Below are 17557 nucleotides of genomic sequence, written 5' to 3'. Positions count from 1 at the left end.
CAGTGCCAGGTGCTGGATCCTGGTCTGAATCTAGAACTGGACTGGTCAGTCCCAGGAGAATCTGGGATGGAGCTGGTTGTACTGGGACCAAGGGCTGGGAAGGTGACTGTTTGGCTTCAGAGATATCTCTCCAGCTGCAGATTCTGCAAGAGGCCTAATCTCAAGTCGTAGAATCTTGGAGTAAGAGAATTTTAGAATATTTGCTCAAGAGAAACTTACAACCACGTTATTTTAGAATTTTAGGAGATAAGACAATAGCATCTGAGAATTACAAGTTCTAAATATTAGACCAAGAGAATCTAAAAATTCTAGCTTTATAGGAACTCGGAACCATAGAATTTCAGAATTAGCGAAATCTTTGAAAATTGAACCCCTGAAGTCTCACAGCTCTTAATTTATAGAACCTAAGAATCATAAAACTTCAGAAAACGCAATGAGTAAGATCTCAGAATTTTTAAATTCTAGAATATTAACCTAATTAAGTTTGTAAACGGGCTTTAAGGTGACTTGTATCCTTGAAGCTTTATCTTTTTTAATTAATTTTTATTGGAGTATAGTTGCTTTACAATGTTGTGTTAGTTTCTACTGTACAGCAAAGTGAATCAGCTGTACGTATACATATATCCCCTCTCTTTTGGATTTCCTTCCCATTTAGGTCACCACAGAGCACTGAGTAGAGTTCCCTGTGCTATACCGTAGGTTCTCATTAGTTATCTATTTTATACATAGTATCGATAGTGTGTCTATGTCAATTCCAATCTCCCAATTCATCCCACCCCCCCCTCCCCCCTTGGTGAGCATATGTTTCCTAGAAGTTTCAGAATTGCATAAGATCACGGAAGCATAGAATTTTAGAATATTAAGCTAATAGAATATTAGGATAAAATATACAAAGTGTGAGAATTACTGAATTCTAAAATCTTACAATTATTGACTTTTAGAACCCTAAGACGTTAGAGTCACAGGAACTTTAGAGCTCATCCTATATAACTTTCCACCAAAGGTAGCTGCTACTTCTCCAGTAATCCTAACAGGGAATCACCAACGTACAGTATCACTACAACTAGGCTTGGCATGGAATAGGAGTTCAATAGATGTAAGCAAATAAGAATTTTTTAAGTGAAATCACTAAAAGGAGAAAAATACAGTGATCAAGAGAATGAGAAGACAAGCCACAGACTGGGAGAAAATATTTGCCAAAGACACATCTGATAAAGGACTGTTATCCAAAAGATACAAAGAACTCTTAAAACTCAACAATAAGAAAACAAACAATTTGATTAAAAAATGAGCCAAAGACCTTAACAGACACAGCTCACCAAAGAAGATATACAGGTGGCAAATAAGTATATGAAAAGATGCTCCACATGATATTTCATCAGGGAAATGCAAATTAAAACAATGAGATACCACTCTACACCTATTAGAATGGCCCAGAGTTGGAACACTGACGGCACCAAATGCTGGCAAGGATGTGGAGTGACAGGAATTCTCATCCATTGCTGGTGGGAATGCAAAGGGGTACGGCCAATTCAGAAGACAGTTTGGCAGTCCCTATGAAGCTGAACATAGTCTTATGTCCACACAAAAGCTTCACATGAATGTTTATAACAGCTTTATTTATACTTGCCAAAACTTGGAAGCAGCCAAGACGTCCTTCAGTAGTTGAATGGACAAACAGCAGTACATCTATATGATGGATGATTATCCAGTGACAAGAAGAAATCTATCAAGCTACAAAGAGACACGGAGGAAAATTAAATGCCTATTACTAAGTGAAAGAGAAGTTAGTCTGAAAAGGCTACATACTGTACGATTCCATTGACATAACATTCTGGAAAAGGCAAGACTTTTTTTTTTTTTTTTTTTACTTGTTCAATAAGTTTATTACTGTCTTTATCTGAAAAATAATCTTCATAGAAATTGTGGTTTGGTTTATTAACTCTCAACAGCCCGTTCCTGAGCTCTGAGGAAGCTTGCCTTCTTCTGAGCTACCCGATCTTTCTTCTGGGCAAGTGACATTTTGGGACGGTTCCACCTCTTCTTTCTAACTTCTTTCTTAGGCTTCTTCTCATACACCGGATTCTCTCGTATTGCAGCATGAGCTTTCTTATACATCTCCTCCATCATGTCTGGAGTTACGTTGTTCTTTATGTATTGGGAGAATTGTTTTTTGTAAGCATCTTCACCTTCTTCAATCAGGTAACACATATAATCTGCAACGTTCTGCCCCATGATGCGCTTTCGGTGTACCTCAGCATTGAACTCTTTGCTTTCTGAATCATAACCAGGGAACCGTTTGGTACTGTGAGGGATAGACAAGCCTCCATCAACAGCTCCCTTCAGGGCCCCAAAAGCTTTATTCCCAGTAGTAGTCCTGGCAAGCCCCGCATCCAAGTAACAGGTGAAGGCACCGGGTTGACCATCAATGCTTTCCACATTGTATTCAACTCCAGTCACCTCGACTTGGCCTTCATAAATTTCGTCCATACCAAACCTATTAAGAAGCCTGCGTGCCAGCAGCAGGCCAGTACAATATGCTGCAGCATAATTTGTCAGGCCAACCTTCACACCATACTTCGGGAGTTCGTGAGCATAAGCTGCACAGACTATTATCACATCTCCTTCTATACGGGCATAAGCGATCTGACAAATGATATCTCTGTTAGTTACACGAACTATCATTCTGTATTTGGGTGTGTCGTACTTATTTTTATCTTGAATTACCAATCGTTTCCGAGCAAAGTAGTCAGTTTTGCCCTCTCGCCGTCTTCTAAATTTCACTTGGTATCTCTTGAAATAGGCCTTATTCTTGACAACTTTAACAAACCCCATTCTGTAGAACAGAAGCTCTAGCCGTCACTGAAAGGCAAGACTTTAAAGATGCAAAAGTGGTTGCCAGGGGCTCAGAGCTTGGGGTGGTGGTTAAATAGGTGAATCACAGGGAATTCTTTAGGGCAGTGAAACTATTCTGTCTGATCCTATAATGGTGGATACATGACATTGTGCATTTGTCAAAACCTACAGAACTTTACAGTTCTACAGCACAAAGAGTGAACTTTAAAGTATGAAAATTTTTAAAAATTATTTCGGAGATTGAGGATCCCAAGATGGGATGCAGAATGTGACAAAATAGTCTAATTGCATTATAAATGTATAAAACAACCTCAGTGAAGGGGGATGAAGAAGGGCAGTGCTGACCTAAGTAAGTTACCTAGGAAATAAATAGAGTCTACAAGGCTAAAGGCAAAAGGAACTGTATATAAGTACGGCAGTCTAGTTGATAAAGTTATTTCCCATGAGAGTTTGGGTTAACAATTCTGAAACCACCATACATGTATCCTGGAACTGAACAATTAATTAAATGGATAGCTGTTGATGAGGGCCAGATTTCTCACTGTTGGGGTGAGAGGTTTCAGATAAGCAAGGGGGGGAGGCAAGAACGATCCGCGTAGTGATCGAGTAGAGTTGGAGACATCAGTATGAACTCATGTTCCCTTTAATATAGATACAGATGTTTACAGACAAAATATACATGTAGATTTGTGTATTGAAAAGGGTTAGTATATATGCCATCCTTTCTTTGCTCTGTCAGCCAAGAGGCAAGAGAAACAATGATACCCCAGTAGCTGTGAGCACACCTACGTGCCCAGATCTTGGTTTCTGATGCCATTCTCCAATAAAAAGAACCAGACTTCTTGAAGAAATGGCTGGTTCTAGGATTAGGGAAGGAAATACACAAGATGAGCTGGAACATTTTGTGCTGCCAGAAAGTAAAGAAATGCTCAAACACACACACACACACACACACACACACACACACACACACACACAATAATGGGGGTGTGTCAAAGGGACACCAGATCCAACTGAAAGAGCTCCCAATGGTCAAACGTGGAACAATTTGACCAAAACAAAAAAAAGAATTTAATAATGTAGAATTGGATTATAACCCAAAGTATAAATATCCATGAGTCCATACTTGAATAAATAAATTAATGGGAGAGACTAGGCCAATCTCCATGCAGAAGAATTCCAAATAATTTATGTACAGACTCTGTCCTCAAGGATGTGGAACACAACTCCCCACGTCTTCGGTGTGGGCTGCACACAGGGCAACCCTGCCACAGAGTAAAGAATGGAAAGCGGGGGAAAGAATAACTTTACAGGGGAGAAACCTGTGATCAAGGTTAAGCTCAAGGTTAAAATCAACCAGGCGATCAAGGTTAAGATCAACAGTGGTAAGTCACATTGATCACTGATTTACCTTGGATATGATGTGATGAGAATGGTACTTTGCCTCTGTGGTCTTCCCCCCCAAAGTGCATCACTCCAGTCTAGTCACGAGAAAAACATCAGACAAACCTCAGATGAGGGACATCTTCAAAATACATACCTGCTGCTCTTCAAAACTGTCAAGGTCATCAAAAACAAGGAAAGTCTGAGAAACTCTCACATCCAAGAGAAGCCTAAGGAGTTAGGACAATTAAGTGTAATGTGGTATCATGGATGGGATCCTGGGACAGTAAAAGGATGATGAGTAAAACTGAGGAAATCTACATGAAGGATGGACTCCAGTTAATAATAATGTATCAATATTGGTTCATTAAAAGTGACAAATGGGGCTTCCCTGGAGGCGCAGTGGTTGAGAGTCCGCCTGCCGATGCAGGGGGTGACAAACGTAACAGTGTAATGTAAGATGCTAAGAGTAGGAGAAACAGGATGTGGGTGTATATGGGAACTCTGTGTACTAGCTTTGCAATTTTCCTGTAAATCAAAAACTATTCTAAAATTAAAAGTTTATTTAAAGTAAAAGAGAGACAGAAGGGATTTACAAACGTCCATCAACAGAGGAATCAATAAACACACTGTGGTCTATCCATACAATGGAATACTACTCCTCAATGAAAAGGAGTGAACTATTGATACACACAAACTACATGATGAACTTCCAAACGTTATCCTAAGTGCAAGAAGACAGACCAAAAAAGACTACATACTATATGAGTTCATTCATATTAAACTTTAGCAAATGCATACTCATCTACAGTGAGAGAAAGCAGATCTGAAGCTGCCTGGGGATGGGAGGGTGGAAAGAGGTAAAAGCAAAGAGAAAACTTTTGCAAGTGATGGATATGTTTATTACCTTGACTGTGGTGATGGTTTTACAGGCATATGCTGGATCAGAACTTATTGAGTCATACTTTAAATAGATGCAACTTATCGCATGCCAGTTACACCTCAATAAGGCTCTTTTTAAAAATGAGTATCAGGCTTCCCTGGTGGCGCAGTGGTTAAGAATCTGCCTGCCAATGCAGGGGACACGGGTTCGAGCCCTGGTCCGGGATGATCCCACATAATGCGGAGCAACTAAGCCCACGCGCCACAACTACTGAGCCTGCGCTCTAGAGCCCGCGAGCCACAACTACGCCACAACTACTGAGCCTGCGCTCTAGAGCCCGCGAGCCACAACTACTGAGCCCGCGTGCCACAACTATTGAAGCCGGCACACCTAGAGCCCGTGCTCCGCAACAAGAGAAGCCACCCCCAGTGAGAAGCCCGCGCACCATAACGAAGAGTAGCCCCTGCTCGCTGCAACTAGAGAAAGCCCGCGCGCAGCAACAAAGACCCAATGCAGCCAAAAATAAATAAATAAAAATGAATAAATTTAATTTTTAAAAATACACTTATTTAAAAAAAAAAAAAAGAGTGTCGGGGCCTCCCCAGCGGTCCAGTGGTTAAGACGCCGCACTTCCACTGCAGGGGGCACAGGTTCAAACCCCGTTTGGGGAACAAAGATCCAGCATGCCGCACAGCGCAGCCAAAAAAAATTTTTTTTTAATTTTAAATAAATAAATAAAAATGAGTGTCCACAAAGAGACATATTAGGGGAATGATGGTATTTAGGGCCTGAGTCTGGGGGGCGGGGGACAGTCAAATTTGCCCCAAATGAGTGAGGCTGGTAACCCGCCCACCCTCCTTCCTTTCAGGGAATCAACTCCCTGCTCAGGGGACCTCTGGTGGTTAATTCTTTTTCCCTGGAGGGAGTCCTGGGAAACCAGGCCTCATTAGCTGAGGTCTTCGCCTCCTGGAACTTGTGTTTGTTAAAGATTAATGGGGTGTCTCCAGTGCGGGAGCTGAGGGGTCTTCTGGCCTCGTTTCTTCCAAATCAGCCCCCTGCCATGACTCATCATCAGTCACGGGGGAGACGGCGCCGCCTGAGAGCGGAGGGAAGCGGGGACCGGGGAGAGCTAATGGGCCTCTTCCAGCCTTCCCCGCAGGCCTCCCGATTTCCTCGAAAGACCAGAGGGGGAGAGGCCACCGACTCAGAGCCCTGGTTCTTTTCTAACATGACCCAGCACTCAGCCATCCCAAGGGGGTGTTTCCCCTTCAGAGCAGTCACCTTGGGAGGCCGTAGGCTTATTCCAAGGAGGCCGCCATATTGCAGGATGGTGAGGATAACTTCTGTATTGACAGCGTCTCCAGAGAGAGCAGAGTTTTCTTCTGCACGTCTCCCAGCTAGGTAATAGGTCTTCCTCTGACCGATGGATTCCATTTCTGGAAAACACCTATAGGTCCATAGCAGCCAAAATGCCTGTGTCTTTTCCCTCATATCTGATCACATCGTAATTTCTTCTTTCATGTCTCTGAGCTCTGTGAAGTCTGGGATCTAGTCTAACTATGTCCCCTCACTGTATTTCCAGCATCTAGCACTGCTTGGAATACAGTCGGTGCTCAGTAATTGCTGGATAAATGAATGGAATTTCTCTCTATACGTTCAGACTCTATCCAGTGATGACATTTCTCTCCATGGCTATTGCCTCCGCCACCCTGTTGCAGGCTACGTCATGTCTACCCTGGACGCCCTCGACAGCCCCCTCACAGGACCCCCTGCTTTTTGTTTTGCTTGCAGTCCCTGCACTTAGCAGCCAATGAGCTTTTAAAAGTGAAACCAGAGGGTGTAAATGTACCAACTCAAAACCAACCAATGTCCTCCAACCCAGGTCCTCTGTGGTCCAGCCACTTCCCACCCCACCCCCACCATCCCTTCACCCCTGCCTAGTCTCACTGCATCTCCCAGTTCACTTGCTCCAGCCAATCCAAGCCCCTTGCAGCTCCTAAAAAGTCTCCAGCCTATTCCTGCCTCAGGGTGTTCTGCTTTGCTGTTCCCTCTGCTGGGAGCTCCCTCCCCACTCATGTCCCCTTTCAAGCTCATTTCCAGCTGGAACAAGCTGGCTTCCTGGATCTTGGAGGATAAATGGAACAGAGACCAGAAGAAAGGAGAACTCACCAAACTCCACCACCCCACATCCCAGGAATTCTGATTAGAGATGTTGACCAAAGCCTGGACACCCCAGCAAACCAGAGAAGCATTCTGTCTGCCCACGCTTCTTGGGACATGGGGCTGGGAGGAGGGCCCAGCTCTGCCCCCAGACCTCGCTGGGGGCCAGCAGGGGTGGGGGGTAGGGAGGAGGATGTGGAGCTGTCAGTGGGGCTGGTGAAGAACAGACTTTGTTCCAGGGGCCCGCAGCCCAGCCTGAGAAAGGGAAATTAGTGATGTTTGCTGAGCAAACATCGCCGAGTGGGAAGAAGCTGCCAGCAGAGTGTTTAACACACATCTTGTATTTACTGGCAAATATCCCCAGCCTGCCAGGCCCCTCTGATGGGGCTGCTGGTACAAAGAGGAGGGGAGAGCTCGGGAGAAGGAGTGAAGGGTTCCCAGGAGAGGTTCCTGCAGGGATGGGGAGGGACGGAGGCAAGGGGGCTCCACAAAGATTCACCCTGAGTCTGGGAGCACGCGGGTGCCTGATTGGAAGGCCCCCTGGAAAGAGTCCACTCCCTCGCCCCTGCCTCATCCAAACCAGCCTGGGATCCACATAGCCTTTAGGAATGAAGACAGATGAGGCCCTTCAAGGCCGAACTCTATCCATTGTCGTGCTGTGTGATGATGAGCAGGTTATGTGATATCTCTGAGCCTTGGACTCATATATAGACAATCAAACAGCTAATATTTCTAGAGCATGTACTGCAGGTGCTAACTTCTCTGTGCCTCAGTTTCCCCATCTGTAAAAGGGGGACAATAATAATGCCACCCTCATATTTGTGTTTTTGCTTTTTATTTTAAAAATTTCGGGACTTCCCTGGTGGTCCAGTGGTTAAGACTCTGCACTCCCAATGCAGGGGGCATGGGTTCGATCCCTGGTCAGGGAACTAAGATCTCACATGCTATATGGCATGGCCAAAATAAAATAAAATAATAAATTTTTTTTAAGAATAAAAAAGTTTCAAACCTATTCAAAAGTTGCAAGAATAATAAATCCATGAACATCTGTATACCTTTATCTATATTCCCCGTGTTAGTATTTTGATACCTTTGGTTTCTCTGTATCTGCCTCACTAGCCATCTACCTATCTAGCTCTACTTTCTTTTCTTTGTTGGACCATTTGCCATTTCTCCCCTTAATACTTCAGTGTGTATTTTCTAAGAGCCAGGACCACACATAGCCTCCTCATAATTATCCAATTTCAGAACTTTGACATTGCCACAGTTCTGCTGTCTAACTCACACCTTGTACATTGTTCTGAGAAATAACCGAGTGAATGTTTTAAAGGACTCAGGAAAGTGCCAGGCACATAATTCAGTAACCGGTATCGATGTTTAAATTGGTGTTGTTATGTTGATTGTTACTGTTGCCGTGGTCATTTTGAGCAGGGGGGTCATTGCCATCACCTTCTATGACCCAGGCTTTTTTCAGACTCCAGACTCTTAGATGCCAGTCACAGTGAGGGCTCCAGGGAGCTGAGGGCAGGATGCCAGACCGGGCCAGCAGGTGGATTCCCGAACAGGAAATGAACTTTCGGGAGTCCAAGGTTTAGCCTTTCTGGGACCATGGGGCCCCAGTTTACCCTGTCTTCCAAATGAACCCCTAGACCACTTACCACCAGCGTGAAAAGGAAGTCACTCCATCCCAGGAAGGCACCAGTGCTGCCTGAATACCAGGCACACACCAGGGATGCAGGATGCTGGTCCAACTCTGCTCCCGAATGTTGGGCTGAAGGTGGGCGGGGCATCTCACAGCGCTGGACCACAGGCTCCACTTCTGCACAATAGCAGGTGGGAGGGGGATGAACTGGGAACCCCAAGTTCTCACCCTCTCCTTCTAGGGTCCCCCAGCCTCTGCATGCCCAAGACATCAAATGCCCCTGGAACATTTGGGAGCTCTGCAGTTCCACCGGAACCCCCACTAAATCTGCATCAGACCCACCTATGTTCCTGGGTCCCCTTATTCTCCTGAATGGAAGGTCCACCCCAGGGCAGCATGTGCCTAGAATTGTCCCCACTGCCTGCCTTAACGATGCCCACCCCCATGCGTGTGCCCAGCTCCAAAGGGGGAACCTGAACCCTCATGCTTCGAATACCCATTGCCTGGGGTTTCATTAAGCCTGTGACCCACTTTCTTTTACTCATTCATCCATTCACTCAAAAACAGAGTTCTTGAGCACCTACTATGCACCAAGCACTGTGTCAGGCATGAGGATATGAGACAGATAATGTCCCTACCCTCATGAAGGTGACATTCTAGTTGGGGGTGAGAGGAAAATAAATGATCAAATGCAGTAAGAGTGCTAGTAGCAATAATAGTAGTAATAATAATAATTGTTAACACTTCTATAGTGCTTGCTCTGTGCCAGGCAGTGTTCTAAACACTTTACAAATATCTCATTTAATCATCAATAGAATTTTGTAAGATGGGAATTATTATCCCCACTTTACAGATGAGAAACACTGGGCAGAGAGAAGTTAAGGAACTTGCTCAAGGTCACACAGCAAATAAGTGGGGCCTCACAGAGAGTCTGGTGAGCTACGAAGAGAATTAAAAGGGTGATGTGCTAGGAAGTAGCTGTGGCTGGGGCTTCCTTTAGATTATCAGAGAAGGCTTCCCTGAGGAGGGGACATTTGAGCAGAGACCCACATAATGTGAATAAAGACAGTGCTATGATCTGGGAGAACAGAGTTCCAGACAGAGGGAGACACAGGGCAAAGGCTGCAAGTGGGTGGAAGCTTGGGGCGTTCAAGGAACAGAAGGAAGGACATGCAGGGGGGTGTTGTTAGGGAGGTACAGCGAGAAAAGAGATGCTCTGGGCAGCCCCAGCCAGCTTCCTAATTCCCCCCTCCTCCAGCCCCTCCTCACCCCATCCTGTGCTGACCAGCTTAGGAGACCAACTTCTTGCTTAGCCTCCCTCCCAAGGGGCTGCCACCAGCAGCTGTGCAGCACTTGGTGTGATTGACAAGTAGCCGCGTTTTGCATCCTTCATCACCAACACACTTCCTGGCTTGGCCAGAGTTTAATTCACACCCTACCAGAGGGAACCTCAGAGAACCCATGCCCATCTGCAGAAGACAGCCTCAGACCCCACAGTGGGTCTGCCCCCTGCCACCGTAACTTCACGCAGAGATGTGGAGTTTTCAGGGGACTCTGGACCCAGCTCTTTCCTGGGGAGGCAGCTTTGCCAACAGATGCTCCAGTCTGGATTTGGGGGCTGCAGCAGGCGCTTCCTAGCTTTCGAAAGGACAAGAGGGAAGGAAGTTTGGGGAAGATCTCAGGAAGCAGGCTCATCAGTCTCTGATCCTGGAGAGGAATGAAGCTCATGGGACATCCGGGTGGCAGCAGGGAGTGACCTGGGAGCCAGGACATCAGGTATCAGTCTTGATCTCTGAAGCTCACTTTCCCCATCTGTCAATGTGAGGCAGGGCATGGATCATCCAGGTCCTGAGCTTCTGTGGGTCTATGATTTGTGTTTGCCCCCTGGCCCAACAAGCAGGCACGGGCTGAAGACTCCCTCCCACCATATCCTCCCCCACTCTCCACAGCCCGCCCCCACTCCCCATTTGCACGCTTGAGACTTTTCCCCTAAACCTGGTTATTTATGACTCTGTAGGAGGAACAAGATCATCACGCGTACTAATACAAAAATAACATTTGTTGAGCGCCTGTGTAAAGCATTTTGCTTGCATTATCTCACTTGATCCTCCCAACAAGGAAATAAGCAAAATTTTTCTCCTTCAATCCTTCTCGGACTCCACAAACATTTCTGGAGCACCCACAGTGTACCAGGCCCCATGCTCGGCAAGGAACGTGTCCAGATCCTGCCGCCACCAATCTAAGGGCCAGTGGGAGAAGCGGCGCCGTAACCAGAATCGTAACTAAATTTGACAAGTCGAGTGGAAGGCAGCGCCCAGTGGGCTCTGGGTTCCGGCAGACCTGGGCTCCCAGCAGACTCCAGTCCTGATGGTGTTGAGGAAAGCTGGGACCTGGGACCTGGGACCCTTTGCTGCAGTACTTACACCTGGACACACGTCTCCCCAAGCAACAGAACACCAAAACAAACAAAAACTATAAGGGACTAAAAATAACCGTGTACATGTGCAGTTCGGGCAAATTATAAACAACAAGATCCCAAAAGCCCAAAAACGCAACTGCCACTTCTGAGGTGTGGAGAGCAAAAGCAGGGTACTGCCCATGAGCCCTGCACCCAGCACCACCAAGGGGGTGGGCAGACCCCCTCCAGCAGGACCCACGGATCCACCCCTACCCTCACCCCCTTTAAGGGACCAGCTCCCCGCCCCCCAACTCAGGGAGCAGCAGGGGAACCTGGGACTTGTTTCCACTCCCTCGTGCTGTGGCACGGGTCCCAGTAAAGCCTTGCCTGAATGTCTCATCTGGCCTCTTATCAATTTCTGTTGATTAAAGAGTCCAAGTACCCAGGTCTGTAACAGTGTGACCTTGGGCCAGCAACGATGCCTCTCTGAGCCTCAGTTTCTTTGTCTTCAAGCTGGGGAGAGTAATACTATCCCCTTTCTGGGGGAGGGGAGTGATGATTCAATAAATGTTATTATCATGGTTGCAAAGGGAGAATTAAAAGAATTCTCTCTCTCTCTCTCTCTCACACACACACAATGGGTGGTCTCTATGCAGGAAACACAGACCCAGCAGGTAGGATAAAAGCAAAGAAAACCATCATCATCCTCCCCTGCCCAACCTAGACCCTGCATGCAGGAGAGGGAGGGTGTGGTCCACGTGACAGCCAAGGGGAGAGGGACATGTGCCATCAGCCAGCTGATCCCCTAGGGGATTGGGCGGGCCTCACCCGGTCCTGAGAGGTGCAGCCTTTCAGGGGAGCTAAGTGTCAGGACAGCTGTAGCCCCAGGCTGCCCCAGAGAGGGTCCTTGGGCCCTTCCTTCCAGAGGCTGACCTGGCTATCAGGGGCTGAGTCAGACCTGCCCCCAACGAGCCTTTGAAAGTGGGAAGCTAGGGACTCCTCTGGCAGTCCAGTGGTTAGGACTCCGCGCATCCACTGCCGGGGGCACAGGTTTGATCCCTGGTCGCAGGACCAAGATCCCGCAAAAATAAATAAATAAAGTGGGCAGCTAAAAGCCCATCACACTTTTAGAGTTTAGGTAGCATTATGTCACCATCTCCAGCCAAACTGCTACTTCCTTTTTTTTCAATCTGCCTAAAGCCCTTTCTTTCTTCCTCTCTCTCTTTCTCTTCCTTCCTTCTTCCTTTTCCCCTTCTTCCCCGTTTACTCTCACTCCAAATTTCCTTCTCCCAGATATTTTAATGATTGTTTTCAGTGTGTTCTTGCAAAATGGCCAGTTATTTGCATGCGTGCATTTTTTACATATGTGGACTGTGCTGCCTTGAATATCCTATTTGCACCCTCCTCCTCCCCTCCCCCCACTCAGCACTCTGCTTTTCCCATCCATCCATGTTGCCCTGTACACATCTCATCGGTGGCTTCCCAGCACTGCATAACGCTCCATGGTGTTTGCTTAGCTTGGGTCTCCCCAGCGCTCCACCACCACCACCACCACTTCCTCCTCCAAAAAAAAAAAGTCTGAGACAAGCAGTTGTGTACAGGTGGGCGGGGCATCCCCATTGGTTGGATGATCCCAGGAAGCAGGAGGGAGGATGTCAGGGAGAAAAAAGAAGGCAACACCACGGTGAGTTGCCACGGATGCCTGGAGCTCAATTTTGCTAGGACACCCCCTGAATGTACAGAATGCCTTCCAGGACGGTCCACTTGAATAATGGGGGAGGGTAGTAGGGCTGGTGCTTTTCTCCACCAGCTCCCGGACCCCATTGGCTGAGATTTCCCCAGGGGACATGAAATGCCTCCTTCTGGTATAAAGACCAGACATGCTCACATCAGAGAAGGGTATGGAAAGACACATAATGAATGGTCTCTTCCCAACTCTGTTTTGCCATGTCAGGTGGGAGTATTTACACCACGGAAATTGACAAGCTCACAAATCAGAGTGGGGGGAGGGGTGAGAGCCGGTGGTTAAACATTTACCAGCACACCACTGCCTAAAACCCTCGTGGCGGCTTAAGACACGTGGTCACTTCCCTCTGCATGTCTGGAAGCACAGAGGGGCAAAGAGTCCCTTGCTTCATTTGGGGACCAGCAGAAAACGACATGCCTTGCTCAGGTCTCATACCAACAAGGAGGGAGAAGCGATCCATACTGGTTCCCAAACCATCCATCCTTCCTCCTCCTCCTCCCCCAGCCCAGCCTCCGGGCTAAGACCAGACATTATCCCTGCTGAAATTTCCACATCTTCTAATCACTCTAACTGCCCCGAACCTCGTTTCACAGACCGCAGTTGGCAGCAGAAGAATGAGACAGCGTTTTTCGCCCTGAGAATGACTCTCCATAATTGGGGCCCCTCCTTGCTATTTTTCTGCCTTCTATTTTGCCCGAAAAATGCCTGGCGGTAATTGCTCATCTTCTGGCCTGGAGAGGAAGCCAGCCCTGCTGCCTCTCGGACTCCCAATTGGGCTATTACGGCCCCGGCCCACTTTCTCTTAAATGGCCCTGCGTCAATTTGTCGACATTTTGAAAAGGGTCTCATCTTTCTCATATCTCACACAGAAAGAAGAGGAGATAGGAAAGCTCACTTTATCTTTCAGCGAGATTGCTTCTCGCTCATACCCCCCATTTTTTCCTCAGTGCAAAGCTGAGCTTAGCTGTTGTTCCCATTTCATAGATGGGGACAACAAGGCTGGTAACTGACAGCACAACGTAATTCCATCATGAAAGTGGGATTCGAGGCAGAACCATTTTCCAATAGGTGGGTACCCAGACACACTTACCTTGAGGCCTCCTTCCCACATTATAAACCCTACTAAGAGTACGACAGAGACCTGGTTTTGCCGTCAAAAATTCTGAAAGGACTTTTCACATTGTCCTTTTGCAGTTTGGTTGTAAGGACCTCACTGAATTGATGGTTGGCTACGGTTGCCCAGCCATCCCCAGGCGAGCTGGGGAAGTTCTTGCAGAGTGAGAAAAATCTGAATTAAAACTAAAGGGAATATTGTTTGGGGAATATAAATAGGCGATTAAAAATATTTTTGAATGTATTTAGGGAGATGGTTACCTCTGTCAGGGAGGGAGGATCTTGGCCTCCCTCCAACCTGAGGCCAAACTTCCCTCCATACAGGCGTGCCCGTGCACACACACATACACACACACAGAGTTGTGAGCAGAGCTCCCTGGCCACGCCAGACTCACCAAGACAGTGTAAGTCACCACACACCGTCAGTGTGATACAGTGTGAGTATATTACACTAAGTAACAGCAGTGTTCCAGATTTGGGTTGGTCCACAGGTGTTCAGCAGGTGTTCATTTATATTATCGGAAAGGAAGGAGACAACGAGGGAGAGAGGGAGGCAGGTCATGCAGAGAAAGAAAAAGAAAACCTGCCCCACAAGTTATTTTCATAAGCGATGACATTTTTATGAGTGTCAAATTGAAGTTAGGACAGCTGACCTAAGATACATCGGGCGGACTTTAAATTCTGCATTTATTCATGTTTGAGCTGAGGGTTTTCTTTTCCTGTTTTGCAGCCGGCCATTTTCCTCCAGGTCTCAAACATTTTCACAAGATGCTGTCCGGCCTTAGCCCAGAGTTCGGGAACCCCAGGCTCAGTGTCTGGTCCCATCGATGCTCCGCTGAGAGGTCTCAGGAATTCTGATGGAGGTGGAGGGGCCCGGGTCCTCTCCCCGCATGGAGTTTCTCCCGGAAGCCTCTGGCTCCTTTCAGAAATGCTGACCAAGCCCACCCCAGGCCTCAGATGTCTCTATTGCCCCTGTCATGATCACGCGGGCACACGCTCGCACAAACTCTTTCCTTCCCAACACACGTGCCGGCATCCACGCCTTTCCTTTGGATCCAAGGCACGGCAGGGACTAAAGAGGGTGCAGTTCGAAGCCAAGGGTCTCCCCAGCCCTGGTTTATGGTGTGTGTGGGGGGGGTCCCTTTCCTGAGAAGCCCCCTCTCCTCCTCCTTTTCCCTCTGACCCCTCCCCCTCATCCAGATTCTCCCGCAGCCTCTCTTGATCGGTGAAAGAAATACTTTGCGAGGATGTTAGGTCTTTGTTGGGGCGGACGAGGATGCAGCATAAAGGGTCTGAGAAAGTGAAATGGGGTGTGTGGGGTGGAGAAAGGGAGGGGCAGCAAGGGGAAGAGGACGGATTCTCCGTATCTAAAAGGGAATTAAAGTGCTTTTACTGGAGTGAAGAAATCAGCTGAAGAATGGCCCGGGAACAAAAGCAGAAAGACTGTGGACAAGCCCTGCTGAATAGGGCCCCATCCCCTTAAGTTTGTAAGCCCCCCTCCCCCGCCCTGTAAGCCTTCCTTACTTACTTCTGCTGAGAACAAACGCCAAGGAGGAAAACGCGCCAGGGGGAGGGGACGGGGGGATGGCAAAACTAGGGGAGAAAAACCCTAAAATAAAAGGTAATCCCTCCAGTACTTTGCCCTCCTAGTGCCTACCAGGGATCTGATTAAAGGTCCCAGATGAAGCCATTCCGCTATTCACATGCAAGGAGCTGGATTTACAAGAAAAGAGAAAGGGAAGAATAGGCAAAGAGGAGAAAAGGGGCATTATTTGTGTCCCTTAATGCTTGTTAAGTACTCCTCTTTGCTGCACACCAGACAAGACAAGGCTCAGAACTCACAGAGAAATCTTGTGCAACCCACCCCCTGGCCCTGTGGCCTCCCTCCAACCTGAGGCCAAACTTCCCTCCATACAGGGACATACAGAAGCGCGTGCCCGTGCACACACACATACACACACACAGAGTTGTGAGCAGAGCTCCCTGGCCACGCCAGACTCACAAAGAGAATAGCAATTAACCTCCCATCCTTCGCTGACAGTGATCTAATCAAACCAGCCCTCCCTGATTCTTGCTCTGTGCCCAGAGCTGGGTGGCCTAGGCTGGGAAAGTTTGGGGGGTTAAATGAGAACATTACTGGGTACAAGAGTCCTAAGGGTCAGTTGTGGCTTCCTAATGAGACTCAAGAAGCTGGTTGAAATTCCTGCCCATCCCTCCTGCTCCCCCAAACCTCTGGCTTCCCTCTAGTTGCTCAAAGATCCTGCCTCAGGACCTTTGCATGTACCAGGACCTCAGCCTGGGATGCTGTTCCCCAGCCTCTCGGCAGAGTTACCTTGCAGCTCCAATTGGGGAAGCCGTCTCTAACTCATGCCGTGAGCACTGGTGCCAAATCGAATCTCAGACACAGAGTTTTGGGTGAAGTAGAAAATAATAGCTTGGTTGCTTTGTCAGGCAAATGGGGACACAGCAAGCTCGTGCCTCTCAAAACTGTGTGTCCCAACCCAGGAGGAATTGGTGAGGAGTTTTATAGTGATAGTTCAAGGGTGGGGTTGCTGACAAGATTAGGGTGTGTGCAGGGCCTGCACTCCTTTCATCTGGCCTCAGGTGGTCTCCTGATGTCCCCTGAAGAATGATTCATCAAGCAGTTCCATCTTCCATGTTCTGGGGGTTTTAGTTCTATAAAGAGCTTAAAGATATTGTTATGTGTATCCCTCGAGGTGGAACCAGGACCCTGCCCCAAGGCTGCACTATAGTTTCTTGGCTGTTCCTCCCTTGTTTCTGCATTCCCTCCCTTCCCTGATTAGCAACTGTTCAAATCTGCCCTTTGGAACTCAGGGAAGGTCATGGAGGCTGGAGTCTATTCCCTATAAACAAGGAACGGGGGACTCGGAAAGGCTTCCGTGCCCAGGAGCCCCACGGGGTCCTGCTCTGTTTCTTAACTGACCCTCCCTCTCCCCCAGACCACCTCATATTTCCTTGTTCTTGGCTCTCAAAAGACCTTATAACCCGATAATTACACATTTATTTCTTGGTGCATTTGTTCCATGTCCATCTCCCCTGCTAGAACCTCAGTGATATTGAGGCAGGGACAGTGGCTGCTTCTGCCTACCAGGGGATCCCCAGGGCCTGGCTCAGGCCTTGGCCCCGAGAAGCTGCTCTATAAGTTCTTGTTAAATGAATGAGTGAATGAATGAATGAATGCACAGGGGACTAGGTCAGCCCAGGGCTGCCTTTTCCACCAGGTACAGTAGAGACAGTGCTTAGGGCTCATGATACTTCTAGGGACCCATCTTTTTTTAATTTTATTTTATTTATTTATTTTTTTTGTGTGGTATGCGGGCCTCCCTCTGCCGTGGCCTCTCCCGTCGCGGAGCA

At 47.6% G+C, this 17557-nt stretch overlaps 1 protein-coding gene across 1 annotated transcript; it reads right to left on the bottom strand.

The window, feature by feature from the left end:
* Window positions 1-1916: 1916 nt before the first annotated feature.
* On the bottom strand, window positions 1917-2853 carry LOC102990787 (60S ribosomal protein L5-like). The gene has a single exon (XM_055080492.1). The coding sequence runs from the start codon at window positions 2833-2835 to the stop codon at window positions 1939-1941; it is 897 nt and encodes a 298-aa protein (XP_054936467.1). The 5' UTR covers window positions 2836-2853; the 3' UTR covers window positions 1917-1938.
* Window positions 2854-17557: the final 14704 nt, after the last annotated feature.

The sequence above is a fragment of the Physeter macrocephalus genome, chromosome 19 (genome assembly GCF_002837175.3).
Source record: "Physeter macrocephalus isolate SW-GA chromosome 19, ASM283717v5, whole genome shotgun sequence".
In the NCBI taxonomy this organism is placed as follows: domain Eukaryota; kingdom Metazoa; phylum Chordata; class Mammalia; order Artiodactyla; family Physeteridae; genus Physeter; species Physeter macrocephalus.
This window is presented reverse-complemented; position numbering and strand designations above follow the sequence as displayed.

Coding starts and splice junctions, on each gene's coding strand:
- LOC102990787 (XM_055080492.1), bottom strand. CDS start 2,835: ATGGGGTTTGTTAAAGTTGTCAAGAATAAGGCCTATTTCAAGAGATAC.